The sequence below is a fragment of the Leucopleurus acutus genome, assembly GCF_964270905.1.
Source record: "Leucopleurus acutus genome assembly, chromosome: 2".
NCBI classification, from domain to species: Eukaryota; Metazoa; Chordata; class Mammalia; order Artiodactyla; family Delphinidae; genus Leucopleurus; species Leucopleurus acutus.
Genome location: NC_139143.1, coordinates 193,118,338 through 193,134,560, shown reverse-complemented (window position 1 = coordinate 193,134,560; position 16,223 = coordinate 193,118,338). Strand labels below are relative to the sequence as shown.

At 58.2% G+C, this 16,223-nt stretch overlaps 2 protein-coding genes across 2 annotated transcripts; one reads left to right on the top strand and one right to left on the bottom strand.

Annotated features, from left to right (window-relative positions):
• The first annotated feature begins 177 nt into the window (after positions 1-177).
• On the top strand, positions 178-3,047 carry PUSL1 (pseudouridine synthase like 1). The gene is made up of 8 exons (XM_082834844.1): positions 178-286; positions 549-606; positions 716-903; positions 1,063-1,212; positions 1,301-1,474; positions 2,245-2,299; positions 2,379-2,541; positions 2,882-3,047. Exons 1-8 carry the CDS (start codon positions 222-224, stop codon positions 2,929-2,931), a joined length of 903 nt encoding a protein of 300 aa, XP_082690970.1. The 5' UTR covers positions 178-221; the 3' UTR covers positions 2,932-3,047.
• Positions 3,048-3,212: 165 nt separating this feature from the next.
• INTS11 (integrator complex subunit 11) lies at positions 3,213-16,151 on the bottom strand. Its single transcript, XM_082834843.1, has 17 exons — positions 16,041-16,151; positions 13,094-13,191; positions 12,667-12,740; positions 12,119-12,347; positions 6,768-6,866; positions 6,646-6,680; positions 6,262-6,400; positions 5,732-5,796; positions 5,375-5,564; positions 5,130-5,213; positions 4,625-4,714; positions 4,350-4,512; positions 4,131-4,238; positions 3,980-4,041; positions 3,761-3,903; positions 3,545-3,674; positions 3,213-3,461 (listed from the first exon to the last, which is right to left on the bottom strand). The coding sequence occupies exons 1-17, from the start codon at positions 16,066-16,068 to the stop codon at positions 3,399-3,401; spliced, it is 1,800 nt and encodes a 599-aa protein (XP_082690969.1). The 5' UTR covers positions 16,069-16,151; the 3' UTR covers positions 3,213-3,398.
• Positions 16,152-16,223: the final 72 nt, after the last annotated feature.

The window sequence follows — 16,223 nt, the reverse complement described above, 5'->3', positions numbered from 1 at the left end:
GTCTGCCCCGCCTCCGCCCCCGCCCTGGGCGGCCAACCGAGGCTGCCTGGGCGGGGCGAAAGCCCAGGCGCAGGCGCGGGATTGGCCCGGGGGCGTGACCAGGCTGGGTTCGCGGGCGCGCGCGGGCGCAGCCCCACGTGCCGTCCCAGTCCGCCTGCCGCTCCGCGGGGTCCGGTTCCGCCTGGCCCTCCGCCTGCCCCAATGCCGGGTCCGGCCTGGCCATGGGCGCGGGCTCAGTGCGGGCGCGCTACCTCGTGTACTTCCAGTACTTGGGCACGGACTTTAAGTACGTCATCTAGGCCTCCCACCCGTGCCCGCAACCCCCTCATGTAGCTCGGCCCCGCGGGAAGCACCCGAGCTCGAGCCGGAGAGCAGCCGACGGCCGGCGCCCGAGGGGTTGGAGGGAGCTAAGTTTAGGGCCCACACCTCCGGCCTCGGGCCCCGGCCTCCCGGGCATGGAACGGCCGCCTTTGGCCGCATAAGATGGGACGGGCGGGGTCCGGGGCGGGGCGGCCTAGCGCGCTAACCTCCGCCCGCCCTGCTCACAGCGGGGTCGCGGCAGTCAGGGGCGCCCAGCACGCCATCGGAGTCCAGAACTACCTGGAGGTGAGCTCCGCCGGCCCGCGCCAGGGAGGGGTGAGGGAGGAGGGCGACCCTGGGGTGGGGCAGATGGGAGCCCCGCCCGCGGCCGCTGTGCGCTCCCCGCCCCCCTCAGGAGGCCGCAGAGCGGCTGAACTCGGTGGTGCCGGTAAAGTTCACTATCTCCAGCCGCACGGATGCTGGGGTCCATGCCCTGAGCAACGCGGCGCACCTGGACGTCCAGCGCCGCTCAGGCCGGCCCCCCTTCTCCCCTGAAGTCCTGACGCAAGCCCTCAACACCCACCTGAGGCACCCGGCCATCCGGTGAGCACCTCTCTGCTCTCCCGGAACTCGTCCATTATGGTGGAGGCGGGAGGTGAAGAAGGACTCTGTATCTGGACAGGACTCCTTGGGGGTGATGGCAGAGATGCCAGGGTGTCACATGGACAGGGCAGGGGGTCATTCCTGGCCTCGTTCCCACAGGGTACTGCAGGCCTTCCGTGTGCCCAACCACTTCCATGCCCGCCACGCAGCCACGTCCAGGACCTACCTGTACCGTCTGGCTACTGGCTGCCACAGGCCTGACCAGCTGCCCGTGTTTGAACGAAACCGGTGCTGGGCGCTTCGGGCTGAGTGAGTGGGTGTGAAAGTGACCCTGAGGGGTTTGCCAGGCTCGCCTGGCCGGCCATTCACTCCTGACCACTCACCTGGCTCCCTGCAGCTGCTTGGACGTCGCTGCCATGCGGGAGGCCGCCCAGCACCTCCTGGGGACACATGATTTCAGGGCCTTCCAGTCGGCTGGCAGCCCGGCCACCAGCCCGGTGCGCACCCTGCGCCGAGCCTCCGTGTCCCCCGACCCTGCCAGCAGCCCCTTTGTCCTCCCCGAGGAGAGCAGGTGAGAAGGGCAGCCTACACTCTGGTCTGGACGCTGCAAAGGCTGGATTTAGCTCCAGCACCTTCCCTGGTGCTGCACTGGGGGCTCCCGGGACACCCGTCCAGCCTTGGGGGAGAAGGAGGTGCCAGTCAGCCAAGTGGTGTGGCCCCAACACCCGTGAGCCTGCAGCTGTGCCCTCCCCTGGGCTAGGGTCCTGCCAGGCTGGGGGGCAGAGGGCAGAGAAGGCTGCCTAACCTGCCGAGAGCTCCCTGCCTCGTGGATGGATCCCGGCGGTCGGTGAAAAGACTCCGCTGGGGGAGAAGCACCAAGCCAGTGGTTCGTTCGGGCCCAGGCTGGCAGGGGGTTGGCTCCACTGCCCCCAGCACTGGCCCAGGGGCCTCTGGCCAGACCGCAGCTACTGACTTCCAGAGCCTTCCCACTTGGGCCCAGCACTGAAGGGAGGAGGGACTTTGCACAGCCAGCTTCCAAGCCTCCGACTGCTGCTGGAGAGCCCAAGCCCCAGGGCTTGAGTCCCTGGGAGAGAAGCTGGCCGCTCCACCTCCTTCGCAGCCCCCAAGCCCAAGGCCTCCTCCTGCAGCCAAGACCCCGGAGGCGCTGCTGTCCCTGCTCACAAGCAGCAGTCCTCTGGCTTTAGTCTCCCTTCCGCCAGTTTCATTTACAAGGGGTTGGGGGGGAGTAGGTGGGGGCCCCTGGGGTGGGACGCGGGGAGGCCACACTGGAGGGTTGAGGCTGCCCTGAGGCCCAGACCTCATGGGCACCTGTGTCCCCAGGCGGTTGCGGTTCTGGAGCCTGGAGTTTGAGAGCCAGTCCTTCCTATACAGACAGGTGGGCTGTGTCCTGGGGCCCTGCCGGGGGTGGAGCCCGGGGCTCGGGCGGCTGCAGCACTCTTCACCTCGGGCCACAGGTGCGGAGAATGACATCTGTGCTGGTGGCCGTGGGGCTGGGGGCTTTGATGCCTGCTCAGGTGAAGACGATTCTGGAGCGCCAGGACCCCCTGGGCAGGCACCAGAGCCGTGTGGCTCCCGCCCACGGCTTGTTCCTGAAGGCGGTACTCTACGAGGGCTTCGGTAAGAAGCGGCAGGGAGCGGTCCCTGCTTGTACCCCGTTGACTGACGGACCCCTCCCAAGGCTGAGTCCTTGCCATGGGAGGGGCTCTCAGTGGCAATGCTGTCCCAGCAGCTGGGACTCCAGCCTGTGGCCAAGAGGAAAGCCAGAGCCCAGCAGCCCAAGCCCCAGCCTGGCCCTGTGGGGAGGGAGGCTGAGAGAGCGTTCTAGAAGGCAGCAGAGGGTAGAGAGGGGCTTGAACTCTGGGGCGAAGGCAGGGGGCTCTGCAGTCCTGCTGAAGGCTCTGGCCTGGCCCCTGCAGAGACTGTCACGCCCCCAGGATGACCTGGGGTCTGTTCACAGGTCCTGCCTCTATGTGCCCTCAGAGTCCACAGCACAGAGGTCACACGTGACCCGACACGCAGCAAGGTCAGGGCAGCCGTAGCACACTAGGCCCAGCTGCTGGACGTTGCCCAGCTCTGTACACCACGGTGCATCACACAGGGACCACGGCAGGCCCCACGCCTGTCAGCCTGGACCTGCCACAAGTCCCCGCCTGCCCCGGGTGGGCTGCCAGAAATGGGGTGTAGGAGACAGGCGCAAGCACCGGAAAACGAGACACCCAAACAGCCTGTGGTTGTTTTTACTGGAAATCAACACCCCGGGAGCCCCCCCCCCCCATCTCCTGGGAGCCCAGGAGCAGAAATAAAAGGTGAAAAGCCCCCCAGGTCCGTTTCTTTCTTCGGCCAAAAGCAGCCACTCGGGTAGGGGCGTGGTGGCACTGTGGTCTCTGCACAGATGAGGGTCGTAGCCAGCTGTGGGCTCCACATCCGAGGACACAGGGAAGACCCAGGGTGCACACAGTCCTGGCGGCGGGGCCTCAGCTGGCCTGGGGCAGGCCCTTCTTGAGCAGAGACGTGAGGTAGCTTCCCAGCTCCTCGTCCTGCAGCCACAGGCAAGAGGGGCCATTGGTCCCGGTGAGGCAGCCCAGGGCGACTGGGTGACCCCACCAGTCCCGCACCTTACCTGGTAGGTCCAGGAGACCAGCAGCACCTTGGTGCCTGGGTCCTCTGAGTGGGCAGCGGCCTGAATGAGGATGGACTCCACGGTCACGGAGCCGTCAGGAAGGTGTTGCACGCAGTGGTCCTTGAGGACGCTGCAGGGAGGCACAGTGAGCCCCTGCCTGGCGCCCCCGCTGGCGCCCCGCCCCCCAGGTCCAGAAGGCGCGGCCGCAGCGTCTACCTCTTCAGGTGGCTGTACACGCGCACGGCTGTCTCCTGCTCTTTGCGCATGTCGTGCAGGTGCACACGGCAGGTAAAGCGCAGCTGGTGCTCGGCCAGGCCCAGCTCCTTGAGGGCCTGCTCTGAGGACACGAGCCGGAAGTTCTGTGGGGCAGGGGCAAGGGCAGGTCAGGGACGGCGAGGGCGGACCCCACCGCCCCCAGTGATGGCTGGCACTCACACTGTCCTTCATGATCAGGGTGCCATGCAAGAGCCGGGGCTTCTTGGAGTCAGGGAGCAGCCCTGTGGGGCAGGGGCAGCGGTCAGAGCTGTCAGTGGGGCCACCTGCCCAGCAGCTGCCCCGCCCCCGCTCGATGGGCCCTGCCGCTCACCCTGTGCCATCTCCCGCTTCAGCAGCCCCAGTGAGATGCCCACGGGGATGCTGGGGCTCGTGGGCAGCGTCACTGTCTCGCCGTTGGCCGGCATGTAGCAGCTGACCCCTGGGCCGGGGTGTGGAGAGAATCTTAGTCCAGACTGGCGGGCCCTGCCTGCACCGACCCAGCCCGCATACCCTCCGTGTCACCCAGCCCGCCCTGGCCTGGGCTGCCTACGGAATTCCTGCTCAATCTTCTGCTTCAGAAACTCCATCTTCTTGGCCTCGCCGTGCACCAAGAGCACGTTCTCCGGCTCCGCCTGACCCACCAGCTGCATGATGCCCTTGGCGTCCGCGTGGGCGCTGAAGGACATGTACTCCACCTGCATCTTGACCTCCAGCTGCGGCATCACGGCAGGCAAGCCATCAGCACAGGTGGTGGCTCCCAGGGCTGGCCCCCCCCCGCCGCCACAAGAGGGTCCACAGAGCTGGTGAGAGAGGGTGAGGACTCACCACCTGCCGCCCCTCCATCTCCAGCTTGCGCTGCCCGCTGAGGATCTTGTGGCCCACGGTGCCCTGCACGCAGTAGCCGGGCATGATGACCTGCAGGAGGGAGGGATGGACGAGCAGCTCCCCTGCACCTCCTGCCTCCTACCTCAGGGCTTCCTCCCGGGACGTTCTCCCACCCGCCCCTCTGCCCACCTGAACCCAAACCCTTGGTGGAGGCCCCTCCCCCTTCCAGGGCCCACTGCAGACCCAGGCAGGCTCAGGGGTCTCAGCACAAGCCCGCCCAGGCCTGACCCCCATGATGGCTACTTGGGAAGCCGGGGGCTTTCTTGCCTGGTGCAGACAGGCCAAGACACAGCAAGAGTCTGAGCCTGGGTCAGACACCGATGCCCAGGGTACCAAGCTGCCGCCTCCTCCTGACAGCAACAGTGTCCCCCCAGCCAGGGGGAGCCCCTGCCCCTCAACCTCGCCAGCCCTCCAGGGAACCGGCCCTGGGGCCCAGACCCCTCACCATGTTCTTCTCGTTCCCTGCCCACTTCCTGAAGATCTGTAGGGACTGGCCGGCATGCAGCATCCCTGGTGTGGCAAACACGACCTTCGGGGCAGGTGTGGGACAGTCAGGGCATCAGATGCCCCCCTGCCCTCAGCCTTCTGACCGCTGGTCTTCCCGGCACAGAGGCGCCCCGCTCCCCTGCGCGACTTGCCGGCAGGGCCCCGGCCCAGCAGAACCCCACCCCAGCCGGCAATGGGCCGCACCATGGGACCCGGGCTGTCGGCAAACGCCCGATCGAAGGCCTTGATGTGCTTGAACTCAAACATGTTCCTCTGCACAAAGGTCTTCCGGATCTTCTGGTTGGTCCAGGGGATGAAGAGCTTGTAGTAGTGGTTGGCCTTCTCCGTCAGGCCCGTGGAGAAGTAGATGGGGGCCTTCAGGTCCATGCGCTCCCTGTGGAGGACGGGGCTGGTGGGGAGGCTGCAGGGGCAGGGCTGGCCTGCAGCCCCCATGTGCCCTCAGCCTGGGTTGGGTCCAGTGCCAGGAAGGGCACTCCCCACCCTCTCTCACCCCACGGCCAGCAGGGCCGGGCCTCCAGAAACCGTCGTGGCCACACCTACCAGAAGGTCTCGAGCAGGATGCAGAGCTCCTGAGCACGGCCCAGCGCAAACACGGGTATCAGCACCTGCAGGTGGGGTGGGGGTGGGGGTGGGGGTGGGAGGCCAGCTCGGGAGGAACCCCTGGCCGCGCCACCTGGCCACCGAGCCCACAGCTGTGCAGAGGCCAACAGTTGCTCCTGTGGCCACCTTCTCAGGAGACCAGCCCTGCCAGCAGCTCTGATGGCCGGAGGCCCCATGCAGACTGCCGGCAGCCCCCCCCATTCTGTCCCAGCACAGCCTGTCCCAAAGTGACCATGGTGGACACTCTGGCCAGCCCTGCATGGGGATCTGAGTCACGAGGAGTAGGTGAGCCCCACTAAAGGGTCTTCGGGGGAATCTGTCTTCCCAGTACTGAGCAAACCTTCCTCTCTCTGTGCCCAGAACACAGCACCCCGTCCCTGACCGCATGCCAGGTCAGCCGAAAGACCCGTGTAGCATGGCCAGAGGCACACAGCCAGCCCCACCTGGGGCACCCGCTGCCCACCAGCTACCTTCCCGCCACGCTCCACGGTCTCATGGACCTTCTTTAGGAAGTCTCGCTCCCGGCAGCGCTTTGAGTCTCGGATGGTGGTGGCGTACGTGGATTCTGTGATCAGGAGGTTGGGCCGGCATTTGTCAATCCAGGCAGCTCTAGAACACAGGTGGGTGTGGCCAGAGGTGGACAGGCCACACAGTGGCAAGGCTGTACACAGCCATGGCCCTCCTGGACCCTCTAGCAGGCAGCCTGCCTCCTCTGCACAGGCAGCACTTGAGGGGACAGAACATCCAGGGACAATGACATGCAGACTGCTCGGGAACCCAGCACACCCCTCAGGGACCCTGTCCCCCGGGGGCACCCGCCCAATAGGATGAAACAAACATACTGGCCTACTTACCCCAAATGCCGGTCTGGGGTCATGTTATAATCCCCCTAGCAAAGAATGTGGCAATGAGGAGGGTGCCTCCTTCCTCTGCCCGGCCAGCCAGCCCTTCCTGTGCCCCAAGTGCTTCCACTGACCGTGTAGACCACAGACTCTGAGCCCACTTTAATCTGGAACATGGCCGCCCCCAGCACGTGGCCCGCATAGTAAGCCTTGATTTCCAGCTCATCGTCCACCTACAGAGAAGAGGGCTGACCTCAGGTCTGCTGGCTGTGCCGGGCAGAGGGCAGAGGGGCAGGGAGGTGGAGCCTGGGACAGTAGTGGGCGCAAGTTGATGACATCATTCTAGCCTTTCATCATCCCTGTTTTTTCATACACGACATCCAGTTCTCAATCAAAAGCAGACACAAGGGCTTCCCTGGTGGCGCAGTGGTTGAGAGTCCGCCTGCCAACGCAGGGGACACTGGTTCGTGCCCCGGTCCGGGAGGATACCATGTGCCGTGGAGCAGCTGGGCCCGTGAGCCATGGCCGCTGAGCCTGCACGTCCGGAGCCTGTGCTCCGCAACGGGAGAAGCCACAACAGTGAGAGGCCCGCGTACCGCAAAAAAAAAAAAAAAAAAAAAAGCAGACACAAGAGATGAGACAATAGGGCCAGAAAGAAGAGGAACAACAGTCCAGAGAAACAGATTCAGGGCTCCTGGAATTTTCAGACACAGGCTTTAAAAGGATTGTGATTAAAATATTCAGAGAGAGAAAGAATTAAGAATGTTGGCAAAAAACTAGAAACTATTAAAAACAGTGGAAACTGTAAAACCAGGAACTATAATAACCCAAGTTAAGGATTCAAAAGAGCCATACTATCCCAGGTAATCTACATATTCAATGTAATCCTTATCAAAACACCAGTGGCATTTTTCACAAAACTGAAACAAATAATTTTAAAATTTGTGTGGAAACACAAAAGACGCCAAATAGCCACAAGAATCCTAACAAAGAACAGAGCTGAAAGAATCACACTCCCTGACTTTATACTACAAAGCTGCAGTCATCAAAACTGCATGGTAAAGAAAATCGGAGCTGGAGCAATCAGGCTCCCTAACTTCAGAGTATACTACAAAGCTCCAGGAATCAAAAATGGTACTGGCACAAAAACAGAAATATAGATCAATGGAACAGGACAGAAAGCCCAGGAATAAATCCATGCATCTATGGTCAATTAATCTATGACAAAAGAGGCAAGAATATACAATGGAGAAAAGACAGTCTCTTCAATAAATAGTGCTGGGAAAACTGGACAGCTACATATAAAAGAATGAAATTAGAACATTCTCTAACACCATACACGAAAATAAACTCAAAATGGATTAAAGACCTAAATGTAAGACCAAATACTATAAAATTCCTAGAAGAAAACATAGGCAGAACACTCTGACATAAATAGCAACAGTATTTTTTTTGGATCCACCTCCTACAGTAATGGAAATAAAAACAAAAAAATAGAACCTAATTAAATTAAAAGCTTTTGCACAGGGACTTCCCTGGTGGCACAGTGGTTAAGACTCCGTGCTCCCAACGCAGGGGAACCGGCTTCGATCCCTGGTCAGGGAACTAGATCCCCCACACATGCCACAACTAAGAGTTCACACGCCACAACTAAGGAGCTGGTGAGCTGCAACTAAGGAGCCCGCCTGCCACAACTAAGACCCGGCACAACCAAGTAAATAAGTTAATTAGTTAATTAATTTAAAGAAAAAGGAATCTCTGTTATTAAAAAACAAAACAAAACAAACTTTTACACAGCAAAGGAAACCATAAACAAAACAAAAAGACAGCCTACAGAATAGGAGAAAACATCTGCATATGATACAACCAAAAGGATATTAATCTCCAAAATATACAAACAGCTCATGCAGCACAATATCAAAAAAAAAACAAACAACCCAGTCAAAAAACGGAAGGAAGATCTAAACAGACATACAGATGGCCAAGAGGCACATGAAAAGACGCTCAACACCACTAATTAATACAGAAATGCAGGGACTTCTCTGATGGCACAGTGGTTAAGAATCCGAGCTCCCAATGCAGGGGGCCTGGGTTCGATCCCTGATCAGGGAACTAGACCCCACATGCATGCTGCAACTAACAGTTTGCATGCCACAACTAAGGAGCCCACAGGCCACAACTAAGGAGCACATGTGCTGCAACTAAGGAGCAGGCGAGCCACATCTAAGGAGCCCACTGGCCACGACTAAGACCAGGTACAACCAAATAAATAAATAAATAAATAAATAAATAAATAAATAAATAAAATATACTTTTTTAAAAACAGAGAAATGCAAATCAATACTATAATGAGGGGGGCTTCTCTGGTGGCTCAGTGGTTAAGAATCCGCCTGCCAATGCAGGGGACACAGGTTCGAGCCCTGGTCCGGGAAGATCCCACATGCCGTGGGGCAACTAAGCCCATGCGCCACAACTACTGAGCCTGCGCTCTAGAGCCCGTGAGCCACAACTACTGAGCCCACGTACCACAACTACTGAAACCCATGTGCCTAGAGCCCGTGCTCCACAACGAGAAGCCATGGTAATGAAACGCCTGCGCACCTCAACGAAAAGTAGCCCCCACTCACCGCAACTAGAGAAAACCCATGCGCAGCAATGAAAACCCAAAGCAGCCAAAAATAAAATAAATAAATAAGTTTAAAAAAATTAAAAATAAAAACAATGAGGTACCACCTCACACTGGTCAAAATGGTCATCTACAAATAATAAACGCTGGAGAGGATATGGAGAAAAGGGAACCGTCCTACACTGTTGGTGGGAATGTAAAATGGTGCAGCCACTTCGGAGAACAACATGGAGATTCCTCAAAAAACTAAAAATAGAGTTGCCATATAATCCTGCAACCCTACTCCTGGGCATATATCCGGAGAAAACCATTATTCGAAAAGATAAATAGACCCCAACGTTCACTGCAGTGCTATTTACGATAGCCAAGATAAGGAAGCAACCTAAATGCCCATCAACAAATGAATGGATAAACAAGATGTGGTACAAGGACTTCCCTGGTGGTCCAGTGGTTAAGGATCCACCTGCCAATGCAGGGAACATGGGTTCGATCCCTGGTCCAGAAAGATCCCACATGCCGCAGAGCAACTTAAGCCCATGCGCCACAACTACTGAGCCTGCGAGCCACAGCTACTGAGCCCACGTGCCTAGAGCCTGTGCTCCATAACAAGAGAAGCCCCTGCAATGAGAAGCCCACGCACCGCACTGAAGAGTAGCCCAACTCACCACAACTGGGAAAAACCCGCATGGAGCAACAAAGACCCAGCGCAGCTGGGGCGGGGGAGGGAGAAAAAGGGACTTCCCTGGCGGTCCAGTGGATAAGACTTCACCTTCCAGTGCAGGGGGTGCGGGTTTGATCCCTGGTCGGGGAGCTAAGATCCCACATGCCTCGTGGCTAAAGAACCAAAAACCGTAAAAAACAGAAGCAATATTGTAACAAATTCAATAAAGACTTTAAAAATGGTCCATGTCAAAAAAAAAAATCTTAAAAAATAAAAAGGAAGCTGTGGTACACATACACAATGGAATACTACTCAGCCATTAAAAAAAATGAAACCTTGCCATTTACAGCAACATGGATGGACTTGGAGAGTATTATGCTAAGTGAAATAAGTCAGACAGAAAGACAAATACTGTATGATATCACTTATTTGTGAAATCTAAAAAATACAACAAACTAGTGAATGTAACAAAAAGGAAACAGAATCACAGACGTAGAGAACAAACTACAAGTGGTGAGAAGGAAGAGAGGAAAGGCAAGACAGAGGTGGGGGATTAAGAGATACAAGCTATTACACACAAAATAAGCTACGAGGATATACTATACTACAGGGAATATAGCCAATATTTTATAGTTACTATAAATGGAGCATAACCTTTGAAACCTGTGAATCACTATGTTGTCCACCTATAACATATAATATTGTAAATCAATTATATATCAATTAAATTTCAACAAATTTAACAACCACTTACATATAACCAAAAAGAGACTTAATGAACTAAAATATCTAGTAGAGACTATCCAGCATGAAGCACAGAAAAATAAAAGGACGATGAAGGCTCTGGAGAAGCAAGACCTACATTCAGCCTGGAAAGAGCAATGGGCAGACCCGGAGGCCTCAAACCTGAGCAGGCGCAACAGGACGAGAACAGGTGGGGCCAGCACAGCATCCCTCCAAAGTCCACAGGAAAGGACATAATCCCACAAGCAGCCAAAGAAAAGATTCTCTTCCAAACAGCAGATGGGAAGACACATTCAAAATACTGATAGTAAATGCTGCCCCAGAATTCCAAACCTAAGGGGAAAAGTCTTCAACATTTGCAGACAAATAAAATTTGAGAGCATTCATCACCAGCAGACCCACAATGGTGTTCTTCATCCCAAATACAAAATGAAGAACACAGGCAGTAGAGGGGAACAGTGGGAAAGGCAAACAGAGACGGCGCCTGGCAAATCTGACCTTACCAGCATCAGCGGTGAGGTCCCAGGGGCCTCGCACGCTGCGGGAATTAAAATACATGGAAACAAGAGCCAGTGAGTCAAGGGAGGAGTAAATGCATCTGAGGTGCTCTGAGGCTCTTGCACCGTCCCGGAAAGAGGCAAAAGTTCCAAGCACCTTAGAGCTCTGTTGCCATGGATGTGTTTTGTAATCTCTACCACTACAAAAATTATAAAACAATACTTAATTACTTACCAAATAAGAGGAGAAATAGAGTTTTTAAAAGTCAATCCAGAAAAAGGCAATAAAGGAAATAAAGCATAGGACAGGCAGCCCAAATAAGAAGCAAATGGTAGGAGGATACAGCTAAATCCCAAACTATTACCCGTACAGTCCAAACCCTCCACCTACAGGACCGGCTATCAGGCTGGATTAAACCCAAACTACTTAAAACATGATGCAGAAAGAAAGTACAAAGATGGGAAAGGATGCCCCGTGCAAACGCTAACTAAAGGTGGGGGAGGGGGAACGGTGACCCGTTCACCAGAAAGGTGGACTCAAAGGTAAGAGCGTTCTTGAGGAGAAATGCACCACTTCATCTTGACAAAAGGTTCAACCAGGATAAGACGACCCCAAATGCTAGACACGTGGTAACAAGCAAAACCCAGACTCTGAGGAGAAGCAGACAACTCCGCGAGCCGCGGGATGAATTTCTCCACATCTGATATCACTTTCCTGCCTCCTCGCTGGCCCGCGGACAACTGCCACTGAGCCACAGCCCACACTCCGGTCGGCGTCCCGCCCAGCCTGCCCCCCCGCCTCAGCCCCAGCGTGCTCAGGTGGCACAGGTGCCCTCTCCCGCCTCTTCAGTGCGCTCAGGCAGCGCCGGGGAGCAGCAGAGGCCCTGCCAAGTGCTGCATCCGCCTCCAGGCAGCTCCCCGCCGGCAACACAGCGGGGTGGGGGTGGGGGGCCTGACCTGCACCGTCTGGTGGAGGTGGACGGCCACCACCTTCTTCATACAGTCCTTGATCATCTGGGACGTGAAGAAGTTGGCCTCACCCTTCTTGTCCACGGCAATCTTGCGGTAGTCCTCCAGCAGGATGGGGCAGATCGCCTGGGTGGGCTGGGTCATGTAGATGGGCCCGTCGTAGCCCACCATCTCGCTGAAGTAGGGGAGCGCCCCGCAGTGGTCCAGGTGGAAGTGGCTGGGGAAGCAACACGGGTCAGCCTGGAGGGCCCTCCGCACCTCCCCACGGGGGCTACCGTCCCCCCTCCCTCGCTCGCTGAGGGCCTGCCGTGCACGCCTCAGACACCCCGCCCTGAGAGCCGCAAAGCAAGAGGGAGCGAAGGGGCCGGAGCGCAGTCGCCCTGGGGCTCGGCGCCCCAGCGTCTAGCGGCGCCACCAGCACGCAGTCACTCTGGGGTCAGCCTAATGCTCCAGGAAGGAACAAGGAGGGGCTCAGGGGGACGCGTATCAAGAGTCGCCACTTGCGTGGGTGGGCGGGTGTTGGGGAAGGCGCCCACCTGATGATCACGCAGTCCAGGAAGTCAGTCAGCCGGCCGCTGCGGGTGATGTAAGAAAAGTCGGGGAAGCGCCTCTGTGGGGTAGGGGAAGGGTCAGGATGCCACCGGGGCTCAGGAGCCAGTGGGGCAGCTGGGGCTGCAGGCACGGCCCCCGGGGCTTAGGGTGCAGCTGAGCCTGACCCCCACATCCCCACCCCGCAGGCCCACCGAGACCGCCAACTGCTCAGAGCCTCGGAGCGTCCAGGAAGCGGGTCAGCTGCCCAGCTGGTACCTGAGCCGGGAGCCCCGATCTGGTACAGACCGGCCCCGCGCAAGTGCCCCACCTTGCCCCCTCTGTGGGTCAGAGCCTGAGACGCCGAGGCCCGGGCCTACGGTTGGTGATGCCAAAGAGCAGGCTGGGTGGCGGCCGCCCACCCAAGGGACTCACGTCGTCGCTGAAGCCCATGTGCATCCCGCAGTCCAGCATGACGTTCTTGCCCGCGATGGAGACCAGGATGCAGCTTCGGCCCACGTCCTGGCCAGCCCCTGCACGGGAGGACGGGTGAGAGGTGCCACCACGCTCCTCTCCCCGAAACTGCCCCTGCGAGGATGGCCCCAGCCCCAAGGCCAAGGCCCAGCCGCCTGCTCCAGACCCCTAAAGGACCCCCTGGGCCTCTGGCCCTGCAGAACCCTCTGTGGCTGCTGTGTGGACAAGGTGTGAGGTGAGAAGCATTGCGACCTCTGCACATGGGCAAGGGAAACGCACAGGGAGGGGACAAAGCACCAAGGCCACCTTGGGCCCTTCCCCATGATGCCTCTAGCCTCGGGCCCTGCCACTCACCTCTCAAAGCAGTGGCCCACAGGCTTGAGGCCAGGAGCTGAGTAAGGGGTGCTGGACTGTGGTCCCAGCACTCAAGAGAGGCAGGCCAGGGCTCCTTGGGGCCTCACCACCCCTCCCAAAACCTTAGCTGGGGCCACATCTGAGCTGTGACCACCAGGCACCTCCTGGTGGTGCCACTGCAGAGGGACACTGCGTGGCTTTAGCCCAGCCACGGGGAAACATGGCCCTAGCTGTCCAGCAATGACCAAATAGAGTGGCCACAGTACAGACGCCCCACCGCTGGGCCCCCTCAGGTACCCCCGGCCCAGACCATAACCCGAATCTCATCCACAGTCCTGACCTCCAAGCCCTGCCCAGATGCTCCAGGCCCAACGGGGCATATCCCGGCCACCTCATACGGCCATCTGTCACCTCCTCTAGGGTCTGGGCACCCAGAAGGAAAGGGACACAGCCTCACAAGGCCCGATGACAGCAAATGACCTATTTTTCATCTTGGCTCCTACAAGCCTCCCTCTGCAAGGAACCTTCTGAACCTTCTGTTAGCACCACACACACCAGGGTGACCAGGCCACCGCCCAAAGTGGGCCGCGGCTGGTCCTCAAGAAGCTTCAGTCACCTGTGACAATGGCAGGTGAGAGCAGCCACGAGCTTCACCTGTGAGCCGCAGGCAGCCCAGCCACAGACAGTGGCCTCGAAGTCTCTCACAGGCCTGCTCCCCCCGCCAGGATGTGAGCTCCCTGAGGGCAGGGTCCCAGCCTGCTTCCTATTGCACCTCCAGCCCCAAGCCATGCCCCGCTCAGAGGCACTGCAGACATGTGTGGGAGGGAGAAGGGCCACCCCTCTTCACGGACGAGGATGTGAAGTCCCAGAAGTCATGGGATCCGCCCACGGCACATGGCTCCTGAGCATGGGACCAGGGACAGTTTTCCAGACTCTGGAACTCAGCTCTGAGGCACTGGCCGCCTGCTCCCAACAGGAACACCCACAACAATCCCAGGGAGCAAAGACAGTGGCCCGAACTGGGCAGGCGAAGTGGGGACAGAGCCTGGGACACACAGGAGGGTGGGAAGAAAACAAGGAGACATGTGGCCGCAGGGAGTTTAGGTTCCAGGTGGTGTGTGTGTGTGTGTGTGTGTGTGTGTGTGTGTGTGTGTGTCCGAGAACACGGACAATAATCACCTAGACAAACTTGCATTCGGGGAGATCAGCACCTCAGGAAAAAGTACTGTAGGGAAGGGCACACAAACTTCCAGCCCTGCCTGAGAAGACGAATTCCGAGCAGGGTAGAGAGGGACAGCTGGGATGAGAGGGGCAGCTGTGCAAAGGCCCTGTGGTGGGAGAGACCAAGGGGGTCATGAGGCAGAAACTGGCAAAGGCAGATGGTGACACAGAAGTAGTTCTGCTCTGATGGTGCTGTGGCTGAGTGACTTTGGGGGCACACCCAGGTGCAGATTTGGGGTAAAAGGAGCAGTAAGAAGATAGGATCATTCAAGAATGAGCGGTGACAGAACAACTAAGCCCGTGAGCCACAACTACTGAGCCCGTGTGCCACAACTACTGAAGCCCACATGCCTAGAGCCCATGCTCCGCAACAAGAGAAGCCACCACAATGAAAAGCCCACGCACTAAAACCAAGAGTAGACACTGCTCGCCACAACTAGAGAAAACCCGTGCCCATCAATGAAGACCCAACGCAGCCAAATAAATAATAAATAAATCTTAAAAAAAAAAAAAAAGAATGAGTGGTGAGAAAGGGGTCACCTGGGAAAGGGTCAGGCTGGAAGGATCCTGCAAAGGCCCCTGGAGAAGAACCAGGCGCGGGGAGAGCGTGGGGCTGAAGCAGCCAGAGGGGACCCGGAGCCAACAACTAGGAGAGGCTGTGGGGGTGACGACACCTTTGGTGGGGTAGGATGTGCGCTGTGACCCAGCAGGCCAGGGTCAGGAGTGTTCACTGCAGCTGTCAACAGCTCAGTGTCCACGCTGGGGGCTGGGGGGGCTATTTTGAGGAGAGCTCACCACAAAAGAAAGGATGTGGAGCTGCGGGGGACATCCCTAGGAGAAGATGCTTCCAACACAAGGCCAGGGCAGGGGGCAGGTTCCCGAAAAGCCCCTGGCACGTGTGCACGGAGACCCCAGCTGTTTCTGATTCTGAGTGATCTTTCCTCCTTCACACTGTTCTGTACTGCTTGAGTCTTTAAACTGTGCATTTACATCTTTTGCAAAAAGCAAAGTTTTGAGGGTTTTTCTGTTTTGTTTTGTTTTGTTTTTTAACGCTGCGGCGGTCAAGTAAAGCAAGGGCTGACTTGGGGTGGACCGCAGACGGGTAAACGGGTAAACGGAGGCTGCAGGGAAGCGGGACGCGAGACAGATGGAGGAGGTGGAAGGGCAGGAAGTGGCGAGGATGCAGAAGCAGAAGAAAGGCGCCCTAAGCACCGGTGCCGGGCAGGGGGCCGCGCGGCAAGGACGACACGTCCCGGGGTCCCCGGCCCTCCGAGCCTCCCACCGGCCTTTTCGGGCGCTCCTCCCGCGCCGCGCCGCACCGCGCCGCACTCACCCAGGGGCGTGACCCTGATCTCGGGCATCCTGTCGGGCGCGCTCAGCGAGCCGGCGGGACCACTACTGCCTCACGAAACCCGGGCGCCTGCGTCCCGGAGCCCGCCATGCGCTTCCGACTCGCGGCGACGCACTGCGCAAGCGCAACCCCAAAGGCGCCAGCTTCCGGCGCGCCCGACGGAAA

Coding starts and splice junctions, on each gene's coding strand:
- PUSL1 (XM_082834844.1), top strand. CDS start 222: ATGGGCGCGGGCTCAGTGCGGGCGCGCTACCTCGTGTACTTCCAGTAC. Junction 287..548: donor TACTTGGGCACGGACTTTAA/GTACGTCATCTA, acceptor CCCTGCTCACAG/CGGGGTCGCGGCAGTCAGGG. Junction 2,300..2,378: donor AGTCCTTCCTATACAGACAG/GTGGGCTGTGTC, acceptor CTCGGGCCACAG/GTGCGGAGAATGACATCTGT.
- INTS11 (XM_082834843.1), bottom strand. CDS start 16,068: ATGCCCGAGATCAGGGTCACGCCCCTGG. Junction 6,401..6,645: donor ACCCCAGACCGGCATTTGGG/GTAAGTAGGCCA, acceptor CCTGTGTTCTAG/AGCTGCCTGGATTGACAAAT. Junction 3,675..3,760: donor GTGTACAGCCACCTGAAGAG/GTAGACGCTGCG, acceptor GCCTCCCTGCAG/CGTCCTCAAGGACCACTGCG.